Genomic DNA, 15,635 nt, shown 5'->3' with positions numbered 1-15,635 from the left:
TAACGGAGAGGAGATGAATGAGGAGTAAAGGGAGGAATAGAGTGGATGAGGAGAGGAAGAAAATGAAAGGAGAGTGAAAACAGATCCATATGTATTGACAGAGTCCAGTGAGAGCTAATGGAAAGTTGGACGACCTTCTGCTACTGTGTGAGCAGAGACAGAAACTCAGCAGGCAGTGTGTGTTTAAACTGTTTACACACCCTGTTAACATTCTCCACCTTTCTTATGAAAGCATCTGGTGTACTCAGAGGAGTGTGTGCTCACAAAAAGGGTAAAGGTCGATGGTGCATAAGTATTGAGATAACGAATGACTTCCAAGTGTGTTGAGTGTTGACAGTATTGTTCGTTAGCCTGTATGAACAGAAGCCAGGCCGTTAGAGCAATGACATGTTTCCTCTGTTTTCTTCCCCTACTTCAAAAAACAACTCTATTTCACCTGCAGGTGTGTTTGTGTGAAGGTCTTCCTCTTTGCATCAGCCTGGACATGCATATCTCCTGGCTCCTGAATAATCCACACAGAGAGACCCTGCAGATTTGTAATCTCCAAAATAACATAAAGTCACAAGACAGATCATTCATAAAAACGTCACACATCACAAACAATAGGTGATGTCATGATTCACTGATTAATTGCGCTCCTTACGCTCTAGCTCCTCTAAACCAAATGTAGCTTGTTTTCAGATTTCCGATGTTTGACAGATGAAACAGGTTTGACAGTTAAGACAACAGTGTGTTTGGTTTTTGAGCTTTACCGGCTAATGTTCCTTTTTCCAGTGTAACGGAGCTGAACCAGAAAGATCGTGTGTGTGTGTGTGTGTGTGTGTGTGTGTGTGTGTGTGTGTGTGTGTGTGTGTGTGTGTTTGTCTGTCTGTGTGTGTCTGTGTGTGTGTGTGTCTGTGTGTGTGTGTATATATTTTGAAATGATTTATTTCCCGATAGTTTATTTCACATTCAGTGTCGGGTCAGTTGCATCAAACAGAAGCTGGTGAAATACTGTTGGAGGGGAAAAAACACAACTGCAACATAAGACTGTTGACATCAACAGAATCACACATGATAAACAAGCACATGCTTTGACCTTTTACAACATAATGTGGTGAAGAACAGTTTCTGTCTACTCACTCGAGCAAACTGAGGAAGTTCATGATGTCTTGAGGGCTGACTTTGTTCCAGTAGGCCGTGAGAGTGTCTGTGGACACAAAGACAGTCAAACGCTGTGAAGCATGTTTTTTTATCCAACATTCATTAAAGGTGTGGTCAAACCTGAATAAACAGTCCCTGTAGATTTTAGAGGACTGATGGAGCTAAATCAACTGAACATCCCAGATGGGGGTGCATGGCTCACAATCAGTCAGTCCTTAACGTCTGTTTGTGTAACAGCCAAGTTTCTGTGTGAACTCTAACCAAGAATAACACAAGGGGCAGGTATTTCACATCCTTAATATGGGGAATGAAGGCTCTACTGTGCATTTTATCATGGTTTTAGATCATCACTGTGGTTATATATCATCACTGTGTGGTTATAGATCATCACTGACTGTGGTTATAGATCATCACTGACGGTGGTTATAGATCATCACTGACTGTGGTTATAGATCATCACTGACTGTGGTTATAGATCATCACTGTGTGGTTATAGATCATCACTGACTGTGGTTATAGATCATCACTGACTGTGGTTATAGATCATCACTGTGTGGTTATAGATCATCACTGTGTGGTTATAGATCATCACTGACTGTGGTTATAAATCATCAATAACTGTGGTTATAGATCATCACTGACTGTGGTTATAGATCATCACTGACTGTGGTTATAGATCATCACTGACTGTGTGGTTATAGATCATCACTGACTGTGTGGTTATAGATCCTCACTGTGTGGTTATAGATCATCACTGACTGTGGTTATAGATCATCACTGACTGTGGTTATAGATCATCACTGACTGTGGTTATAGATCATCACTGACTGTGGTTATAGATCATGACTGACTGTGGTTATAGATCATGACCTACTGTGGTTATAGATCATCACTGACTGTGGTTATAGATCATCACTGACTGTGGTTATAGATCATGACTGACTGTGGTTATAGATCATGACTGACTGTGGTTATAGATCATTTACTGACTGTGGTTATAGATCATTACTGACTGTGGTTATAGATCATTTACTGACTGTGTGGTTATAGATCATTTACTGACTGTGGTTATAGATCATCACTGACTGTGGTTATAGATCATCACTGACTGTGTGGTTATAGATCATTTACTGACTGTGGTTATAGATCATTTACTGACTGTGGTTATAGATCATTACTGACTGTGGTTATAGATCATCACTGACTGTGTGGTTATAGATCATTTACTGACTGTGGTTATAGATCATCACTGACTGTGAAAACTGTATTAAGATTTATGATATAACAATAAGGTATTTTTCCTCTCTGTTTTCTCATCTGCTCCAGGTTCCTACAGAAGAGATACATCTTTAGAAACAGGTCATATATACATAGTTTCTTTTTATTATTTTTTTTAAAGGCTCAGTCATTTTTTAAAGAGGTAAAAGTTTATTTGTGGGGGACTATTTTCAGTTGAGAATGAAAACACATTTAGTGCAGCAATATTTACGAAAATACATAACTAATGAAGGTACAGAAGGCACATGTCACCCAGTGCCATGATGTGTCTCACTGCTGTGTTTTAATCATTTTTGGATAACAATGGAAGCTCCATGGCATGGAGGAATAAGGCATGTCAGGCGCTGGATACACAGGAGATACATGTTAGAGAACTTAGAGTATAGTTGAGGACGTCACTATAGATTCAACTATTCCGGCGAGAGAGAAAGTCCATTAAAAGATTTCTAAAGATTCTCATGTCCACACATGGTGTCATGAACGGTACAGGAATAACACAGAGGAACGGGACCCAAATGCAGACACGGGAACAGAGTATGGTTGTAAACAAACATTTAATGAACAGAAGAAAACAACAGTGTCCAGTAACATGGGGGAAACGGTGTAGGGTCCAGGGATAGGGTACAAAACAAAAGACGACGAGATGGTCAAGGGTAGACACGAACGGGTGGCAGACGAACAGTCGGGGATGCAGACAAGGGAACAGGATCTCTGGAAACTACACAAAAAAGTAACAAAGAACGATTAGTAACAATAAACAAACATGGAGGGGGAATGCAAGCATTAGAAACGGGAGCCAACCAACGAGACACGGTACAAAGAAAATGAGGAAACTGTCTGGCAGGAGGTGATTAGTGGAATCAGCAGCAGCAGGGCAGAACCACGCCTTCCAGCTCCAGACAGACAAACACAGAGAGGGAAGACACATGCAGGGAACAACAGACAGAGGAAGACAAACACAGGCACAAAAGGGAGAAGGGCAGGCCTGGCAGGACTGGGATCCTGACACATGGTCGACACATGTATGAAATGATTGCTGAACTACTCATTTTAAATTAAACTTAGGTTTGTTGAGTATCCAGTAGTGAAATTGTTTACATCATGACATCTGCACGTTAGTTTATGTAACGAGTAAACTTTAGAGAACCAAGTTGTGGCCAAGAAGTGACATAAAGTTACATCTGTGAAAGCAACTGTTAACCTTTAGACTGTGTTTCAAATGACCAGCAGCTTAAAAAGTTCTGAATAAATGAATAATCCAATTCAATCCGTCCATATTTAACATCTGGGTGCAGGACAAGGCAGCGGACGCACACTCAGCTCTGGCATCAGATCAGGGAACATGAATAAGATCATGTTCACATGAGGCCTGTGTGTTTCCAGAATAAACCTATCAACATGTGGTGTCTCTCAGTCCAGGAGGTCCAGATCAAGACCTTCAACATGAAATCAATGGAAGTCTCTTGCATGTGTTAAATGAAGATGAATGCATTAATGTGCCACAGTTAAACAGCAGGAGCAGTGAAGGGCTTGTTATGTTGGCCCTGTGTTCAGAGACAGCAGACACTTTACACTGAGAGGACTATGTGACACATTTCCAAAGCAATACGCAGATGTTGTGGTTTTTTAGAACATTATTTGTTATAAGAAAATATACTGTGGAGTCATCACATTTGAATCCAAAAGAGCAACGGGGAAGCAATGGCAGAGGTTAAAAGTTGCTATACACAACATTCAGAGCATAAATATAGCAGCAGACAAATGTTTTCTATGTGAAGATATAGTGGAGTGATGGCGTCTTGAGCAGAGAATGAAGTCACTCTCCCTCTGTGTATCTGAACTTCTCTGATGCTAAATGACCCTGATTCTACACAAAATGACCAAAAATGACGATGGGGATGCAAAATGGCTACACACACGTGCAAAATTATTACAAATAGATGTAAAATTACATCTATTTGTAATTTAGATGTGAATCGAAATGACCTCATAGAAATTACCCCAAATTACTACAAAACGACCAAAAGTAGAGTATTTTAACTTGGGTGTCTTGTTCCTATGTCGACAGTACCCATTGTCTCATAATCCGTCCATGCTTACTACATCTGATTGATGAGGCGTGTATAGCTGAGTGTGTGTAGGCATCATTTATTATAAACCTCTAGTTTAAAACTAGTCAAGAGCATCCATGAGACACGTACATTTATAAATCAATAGAAGTCACATCTATAATGTTTCATGACTGTTGTTACACTGTAGTTCATCAGTAAGGACACTGTGTGTTAATGATGAGTGGTCATTTAGCAATATGAATGCATTATAAGTAACTACGAAGGCCTTCATAGCACACTTTTGCTGTGGTCTTCATAGAAAGAGTTACCACAGTTTCCATTGGAAAGCAGTAACAGAGCACTGTGTGACCCGACTGTGGACATCCAGGGTTCAGAGGTGACTCACATTGAGGCCAAGCCCGGGGCTGGAGGTGTGCGGCTGGGCAGACAGCTGCTTCAAGTTCTGGTAGAGCAGCTCAAAAAGTGGCAGGTACAGCAAACAGATCCTGGCCTGCTGGTTCTGAAATATGAAATGACTGTATGAGCTTTTTTAATAATAACTGTCCAACATGTTTAATATTGATGAGCGACATTACATGAGGTTACAGGGGTAGAATGAGCACACCTGTAAAGAGAGAAGACTACTGTAGGTTACTGTTGCCTGTCCTTAACACACCGATCAAGCTGCTGATAATAATAATAATAGTTCCTGCTCTCCAAGCACTGGCTTGTTTGCATAACAGATGATGGTATCTTTTAGGGGCTGAACACACCGTTAAACCGCAGCTTATCACATATTCAGATGGTGACCTGGGTCAAACTTTCATCACATCAAACATGACTTTTTTGCATGCAACAATGAGGCTCGGATTCAAATAGGTTGAACTGTTTTAAATATTTTATGTGTTATTTCTCCCAGTGCTTTTAATGTTTTATGTGAAACACTTTGAAATACCTACAGAACAGAATATCAACAAAACCATGTAACACAGTCATTCCAACATTAATGTTTCCACCCCGAAAAGGCAGAAATGAGGATGGTTTCTGACTCAGTGTCTACGTAAGGGAATGTATTGTTGTACATTTCCATTCTATAAATTCAGAAGAAAGCAATATACCAGGACTCAGAGACGTGCCACTGAAAATAGGAAGTTGTCTGTTTCAACACAAACTATGATGCTACAGTTTCACAATAATGTGGTGTTAATATCAAAACAGGCAATGCGCTGTGGGAACTGAGCGCCCATCTGCAATTATCTTCTCTAATGACAGAGACAGACAGGCGCACTGAGAGAGGAAGAGAAGCAGAGATAACCACAGCTTTGGGAAAGATGTCTCTGTCTGGTGCTGTGCAAGTATCAAGTAAAGAAGCTCAGTTGATTTCCACAACAGCCAAGCTCCTCTCCTCCACAACAAACAGGCTCAGGTGCATGAAAGCATCAGGCTAGCTATAGCATTGTGCTGAGTGAGTGGGAGTGAATGGGTGTCCTATGAGAAAAGGGGGAGCTGACAGGATGACAGGTTAGTGCAGGTCAGAGCAAGGAGGTGCAGGTCGTTTGCATACGGCAGCAAACATGGTGGCGTGGATGTACGGTATGGTGCAGTGAGCATCACCTACCTACAGGGCCAAAAAGCTCCGTCGCATACGGAATAAAATCTGACCACAAGCAAAACACAAAAAACAGAGAGGGGGGGAGTAAAAATAAAGAAATTGGGGGTGAAACTGTAAAACAATCCATGCAGCATTTCCACAGCACACAGTCTGTTTTTCACTTGTGCTTGTGTAAAACGTGATGTCTACAAGTGTTGGATGAACTTGTTAAGCAGGTAAAGATCACAGTAACTTGCCACCTGCTGAGTGTGTGTGCATGGGCCAAACAATCAGGCAGGTTAATACAGGGGATCAGTGTGGTGGATGCGGGTCAGAACGAGGTGGGTGAGGGGTGGGGGTCATGTGAGAGCTAGTCAGTGGTTACATGTGTGCGGGGAAGTGTAATGCATTCAGTGGAAGGCAGGATATGATATCTGACTCTCACCTTGTACCCTCTGCAGCTTGGTGCGCCCAAAAGCCATGGGAAGGTTAAGAGGAATGAAGTGTTCGTGGTTACACACTGTCATCAGGAAATCAAATTTCATTTCAGCCAGTACCTGTGACAAACACAGATGCATGAGTGTGGAACCTGTGGGTGCATATGCAAATTAATATTAACCGCCTCAGTACATAAAGATACTTCTCTTCTTCATTCAAATATAATCCTTGAGGCTGCAGATAAGGCTACTCAAACAAAGCCTGCTGACTGTCTGTGTTGGTTTCATTTGTTAGTCAAATGTGCTGGTGATAGAGACAGAGCGGCAGGGCAGGAGAAACAGCACGTTTGTCTGTTCTTTACACATGAAATACACTACAAGTTCAAAGAAACAACTTTTACTTTACTGTTGTTACTTGGACCTTGAAGTAGCACTTGCTGTGTGCTAGCTCACAGAGTCAGAGCACGTACCTTAGGATCCTTAAGACCAAAATGACACATGTAGTGGTTGACCAGGCCGAAGGCAAAGCCCCTGTTCATGACGGTCAGGCATCTCTGAGGGGAGAAGAGGGTTAGCACATGTGCTGCTGAGGTGGAGCAATAGGTGTGAGAACAGTCAAAGCAAACGCTTTTTTGAGAGTGAGATAAACACTTTAAAACAAAGCTGTTGTGTTCTGCAGGGGAGTTCAAAATAACAAGTGTGTACTAAAGGCAGGAAGAGAAGCTCAAGTCACTTAGACTTGTACAACTTGACGCTCAGAAACTCAGATGTCCTACAGTCTCAGGGAGGACGTCCTGAAGAAAAAGCATCTCTGACTCTTTGAAACACTAAACTGAGTGATTCTCACCATGACTGGCCTTCATTTAACACATCAGATACATGTTTGTGAGTGAGTCCCCATCAGACAGCCTTTAATGAGTCAAATTAGGTAGGTTTCATGTTTTTGCATGTGGCGTTCACACCTTGATGAAGGTGGCCAGGCTCAGGTTGATGCAGCGAGCTTCCTCTAGGATTTCCATGTGGCGGATGGTGATGTGTGGCATGATGGACAACACCAGCGACTGGAGCGCCTGGTGGAAACTGTCGGGGAAGCGCTGGGCCCGGGGCATCTAATGAGATGGTCAGGAGGACAAATCGCTTGAGTTGAAGCCATGAACAAGTTCAAATGTCAAACAGCTGGAAGCATCACAAAGACAGGCGACACATTTAGAGGTAAAGTTGGGGATACACATCTTCTCTGAACAGATTGCAGTGTAACTTCTTCTCAACAGAAGCATTCAGCGACAGCCATCACTTTGCTTACTGTTGAACGTCTGGCAATACAGACCCATGACATCAGGATATAGCATCTGCACACAGCTAAATGATTCACTATGAGTCACCTGTCCTGTCTTTGAGTGTGTGGGAGGTTTATTTTTATATGTGGTGATATTTTGCAACACCACATGGTATAAATGTGTGTGTGAGATTCATGCCAGATGTAGACATTTGTGACTTTGGGTCGTGTCACAAACACTCATATTGTTAAACCCACACATATGGAAAAGCGTGATGATGAGCTGCTAAATCAAAGAAATCACTCAATACCAACCTTTATGCGGTTGCCCTCTTGCAGATACTGGGCCATGGATTTGGCCATGGTTTCAAAGAAGAACCAGGAGTACTACAGGAAGGGATAAAAGAGGACTGCAGTTAGACCACTACACTATGGGTATCTCCCAATATGCTAACAAGCTTCCCAGGAAAACACAGTGGTGATGACGGGGGGAAATATGAGCCTAACAAAGAGAACAGTTCAGTGCAAGCTGCTACATGCTTAAGGACAGACATTTCCCTTCTGTTCTGAGGACATGATGAGCTGTTTTATATGCAAGTATGCCACCTGCTGTTCAATGTAGGTACTACAACTGGACTGATGCAGGAAGCCAGAGCACACTTCTTGAGGGTGGAGTTTCCTGACTTGGGATTGTTTATGCATTGTTCTGGTCTGGGCACTGAAACTCAGATACCAAACCCATATTAATATTGAAAAACTTTCAAACTCGACTCTGTCCTAATTCTAAGGAGATAATTCAGCTTTTTGAACAGGTTTTAGAGGCTAGTTGTGAAGAATCAGGCTGCAGCAACCCAAGTTTGCAGTGTTTTAAATGTGCAAAGCCCTTCAGAACCCCCCTGGTGCCAGTCGAGGAAAAGAAATGGCATTGTGTAAAGAGGGGCTCCATCAATTAACCCATATCCAGAGTCACCCACCCTCCAGGTCTACAGTGGTCCAGCCAACTCAATATACAGTGAGGTAACAATGATGCTCTTTGGGGCATGGGGTGGGGGGTAAATATAGCTGATTGATTGGATTGTACTGTTAATTGTCTTCCTGTTTCACAAGTGGTTTAAAAATGTGCATGCCTGAAAGACCATGTGTAGAATTTACCTCTGCCCTCTACCTTCTTCTTCTTCTGGTTATCATCTCCCCCCAGATTCAAGGTAAACTAGTCTCAACTATGAAATCTCACCTGGTGGATTACGGCTGGATTGTTCTTCACTTACGCTCTTAAGAAAGTTTCATTATTAGATATTCCTTTATTAGACCCACAAAGGGGAAATGTCCTAAATGTCCTACTAGCACTGAAGGGGACAAGCCAAAAGACTGATGGGTGAGAAAAGCTGTAGCTTTCCAGACAATACAGGAGAGATATTACTTTAATCAGCAGGACAATTGAACACTGCACTGTTTGTGCTTTGTCGTCTCGCAGGTCTCTGCTGATGGTGGTGGTGCCTGCTGCCGTGGTCCTGCATGACGCTTCCTGCTGCTATTATGATCTATCACCTTAGCTGTGCTTGTTTCTACTATTCTGCTGTATTAACTGCCATAACATATAAGTCATATTCACATTACTATAGATATTATTATAGTTACTGGAAGTGTGTCTGACTCTGTCTCTAGTGTCTGTCTTTCTCTTTCTATCTCTTTCTCTCTCCTTTTTTTCCTCCCCAACCGGTGCAGACAGATGTCCGTCCTCCACAGAGTTGGGTCTGTCTGACGTTCCTGTCTGTTATAGTGAAGGTTTTTGTTGCCACCGTACTCTACGGGGGAATTGTTGGGTCTCTGAAAATCATAAATAAGTCATAGAGTGTGGTCTTTACCTACTCTGTAAAGTGTCCTGAGATAACTTTTGTTAGGATGTGGCACTATAAATAATATTGAATTGAATGGAATTTATATCAGCTCCAACCGGTCTGGCCATTCTCCTTGAATTGAATTGAACAAGTTTGACAAGTTTGTCATGCAAAATGCTAACTAGTAAATCGTTTGTGTTCAGGGGGATTTTTCCCCAGTGTGTAAAACTTTTAACGGATTTATATTTCAATCTCAGAGCAGAACAACATGATCGGTGTATGGTGAGGGTCTAGTGTTATAACACCGGTGCCATGGGATAATGACCACTCACCATATGTGTTTGAAGATTTATTGGAACTCTGTCTCTTTCTTCTGCAGAAATAGTGACTACAAGACTTAAAAACTATAACAAAATAAAATCCGTCTGGGCTCTTGGCCAGACAAACATCTGTGTGGAGTCTGCATGTCTGCTCCCCGTGTCTGCGTGGGTTTTCTCCGGGTTCTCCGGTTTCCTCCCACAGTCCAAAGACATGCCTGTGTTCGGTTCATTGGTGACTCTTAAATTTCCCTTAAGTGTGAATGGTTGTCTGTCTCTGTTTGTCTCTATGTGTCCTGTGATAGACTGGCGTCCTGTCCAGGGTGGACCCCACCTCACGCCCGATGTCAGCTGGGATCGGCTCCAGCACCCCACGACCCCAACAGGGACAAGCGGTTGAAGATGAATGAATGAATGTAGAAAAAACTGTGTGTTACATTCACATGGGGATCCATCTGGATGGAGATTCATAGTCCCCAGATCTAGGACCACACGCTTTAGGAACAGCTTTGTCCCTGCTGCTGTTTTCCTTTTAAATAATTCCTCATGCACTTTGAGGTCTGTCCTGTGACTTGTTTTTATTGATCTATTTGTTGAAAATGCTTTTTAAATCTATTTATTGTCCCTTTTATCATCACTTTGTCATATCCTATCTGTTTTAAATCCTGCTCAGTGAACACCTGACGTACCCATGTGACCCTGAGATAACCTTTGTTATGATTTGGCACCCTAAATAAAGTTAAATTGAAATTGAATTGAACGCGTCTTCTGTGTGTCCTGTCATTAATGTTTGTGTGGCGCCCTCTCCTGCTACTGCACAACAAATCTGCCTACGGGGATTAATAAAGTAAACCGAACTGGACATCACTATCGTCGGTGCAGTCGTCAAAATCAAGAAACTGTTATTCTCTTTCTTTCATTCATTCATTCATCTTCAACCGCTTATCCCGGGGTCGGGGTCGCGGGGGTGCTGGAGCCGATCCCAGCTGACATCGGGCGTAAGGCGGGGTACACCCTGGACAGGACGCCAGTCTATCACAGGGCACATAGAGACAAACAGAGACAGACAACCATTCACACCTACGGGCAATTTTAGTTTATTTTTTGCCACCACATCGTCTTTTTTTCCTTTTTTAAAAATTTTCTTTACCTTTCTACTCATGTTACATGTTATTTGGTTACTTGGTTGGTTGTTGTGACTGTGTCTGACGTGGGTTGTCAGGAGGGATAGTGGGATTCATGTTGGGGTTTTTCCTGTTCTTTCTGTTGCCCGCAGGATTCAACAAAAAGGAATAAAATTAAAGTAAAATCAAGAAACTTCAGACAGTTAGTTTGAGGATTGCTGTGTTGTTAACATTTTATTGTCATTTCCCATTCTTTTCATAGACTGATTTCAAAACAAATCCACCTCCTCTTTACCAAAATGCATTAAGAGCAACAGTTTTGAAATTATCAAAAACTTTTATACTCAATGCAGCAGATTGTCATTTTTATTTTAAGCATTTTCCAATTCAATCGTTACCAAGGCAACAGCTGTCACTGAAGGATTCTATTTAAGAATGTGACATCATCATCAAAGGAATCTGATGTCACAAAAGAGGGGCAGTGTGGCTTTAATCTCATTCCACCATTCCGGGTGACACACACACACCTTTGACACCTGCCTCCAGTCTACAAAGAAACACCTCCACTTTGTATTTTCACCAGGATTTTCACTGCTGCCTTGATCTGAAACCTGCCACAACAACAGCAAAACATGAGTTCTGACTGTATCATCGAGGGTTTCGACTACAACACTTCTCTGGACTCCTCAGACGACGAAATTATGGAGTACCACCCGGAACAGGCAGATAGGGGTTGCAACGACCGTGAAACGAATTTGAGCCTTCAGGCCATCACCCAACAGCTTAAGACCCTGGACCGCGAAATCTACAAGCACCAGAGACAGTTTAACCGCTGGGGAGACGTGGAGGCAGAATTCATCACAGTGAAGGCGGAGGAAAAAGCTGCGAGAGAAAACTGTGTCTCCCTGAAAAGACAAGTGAAGGTGCTCAGAGACAAGATCCAAAATCGCAGCACTGTTGACGCACTGTACCTTGAAACTTTGGCAACAAATCGAGCACTCGGTATTCAGTGTCAGGCTTTTCAAAGATCAATTCAGAAACTCAAGGAGAACACCCGCAGCCATGATGAGCTCATGGAAACTTATGAAATTGCCAAACAGGAGAAAGTGGAGCTCACGAAGGAAATTCTTCGCCTGCAGGACGAACACGAAAAGTGTGAAGCAATGAAGCAGGACACAGAGGCGATGCAGCAGCAAAATAATGACATTCAAAATTTCATCCTGCAGCTCAAGGAGGGACTTGAGCATGTCAAACCCTCGGAAGAACCTTACCATGCCGCGAAAGCCGAGAATGAGGCCATCAGACACAAGAACGGCGTTTTGCGACATGAGGCGCGGGAGCTCTGCAAAAAGATCGAGAAAGAAGAAGTACTGTGGGACATGAAGAGGGCAATGGAAGCCGCAAATGTCGAGATGCAACTCAAAAATGACGTCCTGGAGCAGGAACTCTCAGGACTCAACACAGAATTGGACAATATGAAAAGCGCGTTTGACGCCTGCAGGGAAACAATGGAGCGCACAAACGCCCTGAAGGACAAAAGAGACAACTTGAAAGAGCGAATCCAGGCTCTCAACGAACATATCATGTCCATGAACCACTGCAGGGAGCAACACGCACACCTTGAAGCTGGTGAGAAAATCCTGATGGAAGAAAACAGTGTCCTGAATAAAAACCATTCGGAAGCCCTCGACAAGCTTCTACTGGAACAAGGCTGGGAGCTAAAGTACAACACGCTGGTAGAACAGACAGACACCTTGAAGCTACAGAATCTGCGACTGTCTAACGACATACAGATTACCAATGACAGGCTCATAGATCTGAGTGAGATGAAGGCCGATTGTAAATCAATGAAGAGAGAGCAAAAAGTTATAACGGAGCAAAAAAACACTCTGCAAAAAGAACTTCGAGAGGTGGAGAAGAAGTTGTCAAAACAGCAAACTCTGGAGGAGAAGACCTTAGTGATGAGGGCAGAGAACCGAGCCCTGATAAGTGAATACAGAACTCTTCGGCTCAGCGTTCAGGAGCTCAACAGCAGGCTCAGAGATGAAGCAGCTCAGGCCACCGAGCAGGAATACCTGAGACAGCAGAAACTAGTCTTGGTCCGGCGGAATAGCGCTCTTCGTAGAAGACTTCAGGGGCTCCCTCCAAGCAACCCGCGACTCTCGCAGGCATGGTCTCGCATTAGTGCTCTGCCCGGAATGTTGCACATGATCCTGCACAGGCTGTGAGCTCCTTCCCCCAATTGCATGGGTTTATTCTGGGTGCCCCAGTTTACAACCCCTGCAGGAAAATTCCCCTTTTCTTCCCATAACTTTCCTTCCTTCTGTCTTCTAATTGCATGAGTTGACCCTGGGCGACCCAGTTAACAACCACTGCAATAAACCTCCTTACTTTCCCTATTCTTCCTTCTCATTGCATGGGTTAACTCTGGGCGACCCAGTTAACAACCACTGCAAGAAACCCTCTTACTTTCCCTATTCTTCCTAAAACTTTCCTTCATTCTTTCTTCTAATTGCAAGAGTTTTCTCCGGGTGCTCCGGTTCACTCTGCAAAATAATCATTCAAAATAATGATACTAACTATAAAAAAATAAAATTAAAGGTTGCGTGAGCAACCCAAATAACATGTGCTCAATGTATTTTATTATTATTGTATTTTATTTCAAATGGTGTGTAAAATTTTCAAAGATTTGCGAAAGACGTATAGCTTCCCGTCGGGGCGAGATATCCAGATGGAGGCCTATGTGAGAGAGGAAATAAAAAAGGAGGGAAGACCGCACCAGTCGTTAAACAAAGAGAGGATGCTTGGCGAGTATTGCAGACCGTCTGAGTGCATAAGAAGTGCACAAATACACACTCACTCATCTAAATAAAATATCACAATTACAATCCAAATAGTGGATTAACATCTCCAGAAACAAAGATTGACTCTGATTATGTAGCCCCCCCTCAGACTGCTCATGCTCCATGCCACTCTGCTGTGTCATTTATTAAAGGCTACACGTGTGTGGTGGTGTGCGTAAAGTTAATATATAGTTAATATAATGGTCATGGCAGCAAGTCAAGGGTATATACAAGAACACCCTGTAGAATGGCAAGTTCCCTGACAAATACTATGCAGTAAGGGTACACAACTCAGGTGCCAACGAGGGGGGTTTGTTAATAGGACTTCCTTTCACTGCATAAATGTTCAGGTAAACATCATCTCATCTCATCTCATCTTCATCCGCTTATCCAGGGTCGGGTGGCGGGGGCAACAGCTTTAGCAGGGGACCCCAAACTTCCCTTTCCCGGCCCACATTAACCAGCTCTAACTGGGGGATCCCGAGGCGTTCCCAGGCCAGTGTGGAGATATAATCTCTCCACCTGGTCCTGGGTCTTCCCCGAGGCCTCCTCCCAGCTGGACGTGCCTGGAACACCTCCCTAGGGAGGCGCCCAGGGTTCATCCTTACTAGATGCCCGAACCACCTCAACTGGCTCCTTTCAACGCAAAGGAGCAGCGGCTCTACTCCGAGTTCCTCACGGATGGCTGAACTTCTCACCCTATCTCTAAGGGAGACTCCCGCCCCCCTCCTGAGAAAACCCATTTCAGCTGCTTGTACCGGCGACCTCGTTCTTTGGGTCCTGACCCAACTTTCATGACCACAGGTGAGGGTAGGAACGAAGATTGACCAGTAGATCGAGAGCTTTGCCTTCCTCAGCTCTGTTTTCGTCACAACGGTGCGGTTGAGCGACTGCAACACCGATTCTCTGCTCCGATTCTCCGGCCAAACTCACGCTCCATCGTCCCCTCACTCGTGAACATGATCCCGAGGTACTTTAACTCCTTCACTTGGGGTAAGGACTCATTCCCTACCTGGAGTAAGCAATCCACCGGTTTCCTGCTAAGAGCCATGGCCTCAGATTTTATTAATAACACTGCACATTACTCGTGATCTGCATTGAGTGCTTTAATGATCTACGTCTTAATATTTCAGATGGTCCGACTCAAAGAGGCCTAGCTCTACCTGCACCTATCACAAGCTGAGCCACACAAACTCTATTAATAACCACTTTCAATATCATAGGTGTGTCAAGAATGTCACTGTATTAAGTTGTGATGGGGACATGGTTTGGATTCACAGGTGGGGTCTCTGGGATATTGCTGGGGTACAGAGGGTGAAGCCTTATACAGACCCTCAGGGAGCACATCTTGCATATGATCCTGCCCATGCCAGCAGAGGCGGGTTACTGCACAGGCTGGCCCAGGCTGCAGATTGACCAGACTATTTTTATTTTTTTAAATTTACCTCACTGGGAAAATGAAACAACTTGCCTCCTATTGGGGCCCTTAGAAACATAAAAAAAAATGAAGTCTCTGATTGGAAAGATATGGGACACGTTTACCAGCTGCCATCGAGTGGGCGGTTCAGAAGGTCACTTTTGCTGTCAAATGATTGGTCACTCACTGTTACCAGATAGTATAGTGGAGAGATGTCAGAAAGGGAATGTGACTCTTCTTCTGTTCTAGCGGAGGAAGAGTCACATTAATAAGGGGGGGGGGGGGGGGGGGGGGGGAGAAACAGCAGCCTAAGGGGCCCT

General features: G+C 43.5%; 1 protein-coding gene across 1 annotated transcript; it reads right to left on the bottom strand.

Moving 5' to 3' along the window:
• Window positions 1–3,032: 3,032 nt before the first annotated feature.
• LOC310963744 (dedicator of cytokinesis protein 11-like) lies at window positions 3,033–8,211 on the bottom strand. Its single transcript, XM_083936662.1, has 6 exons — window positions 8,092–8,211; window positions 7,463–7,609; window positions 6,971–7,054; window positions 6,509–6,620; window positions 4,879–4,992; window positions 3,033–3,139 (listed from the first exon to the last, which is right to left on the bottom strand). The coding sequence occupies exons 1-5, from the start codon at window positions 8,137–8,139 to the stop codon at window positions 4,949–4,951; spliced, it is 435 nt and encodes a 144-aa protein (XP_083792788.1). The 5' UTR covers window positions 8,140–8,211; the 3' UTR covers window positions 3,033–3,139; window positions 4,879–4,948.
• Window positions 8,212–15,635: the final 7,424 nt, after the last annotated feature.

The sequence above is a fragment of the Echiichthys vipera genome (genome assembly GCF_963691815.1).
Source record: "Echiichthys vipera genome assembly, chromosome: 22".
Lineage (NCBI taxonomy): Eukaryota > Metazoa > Chordata > Actinopteri > Perciformes > Trachinidae > Echiichthys > Echiichthys vipera.
Note: the sequence above shows the minus strand (reverse complement) of the source record. Positions and strands in the feature narration are given on the sequence as shown.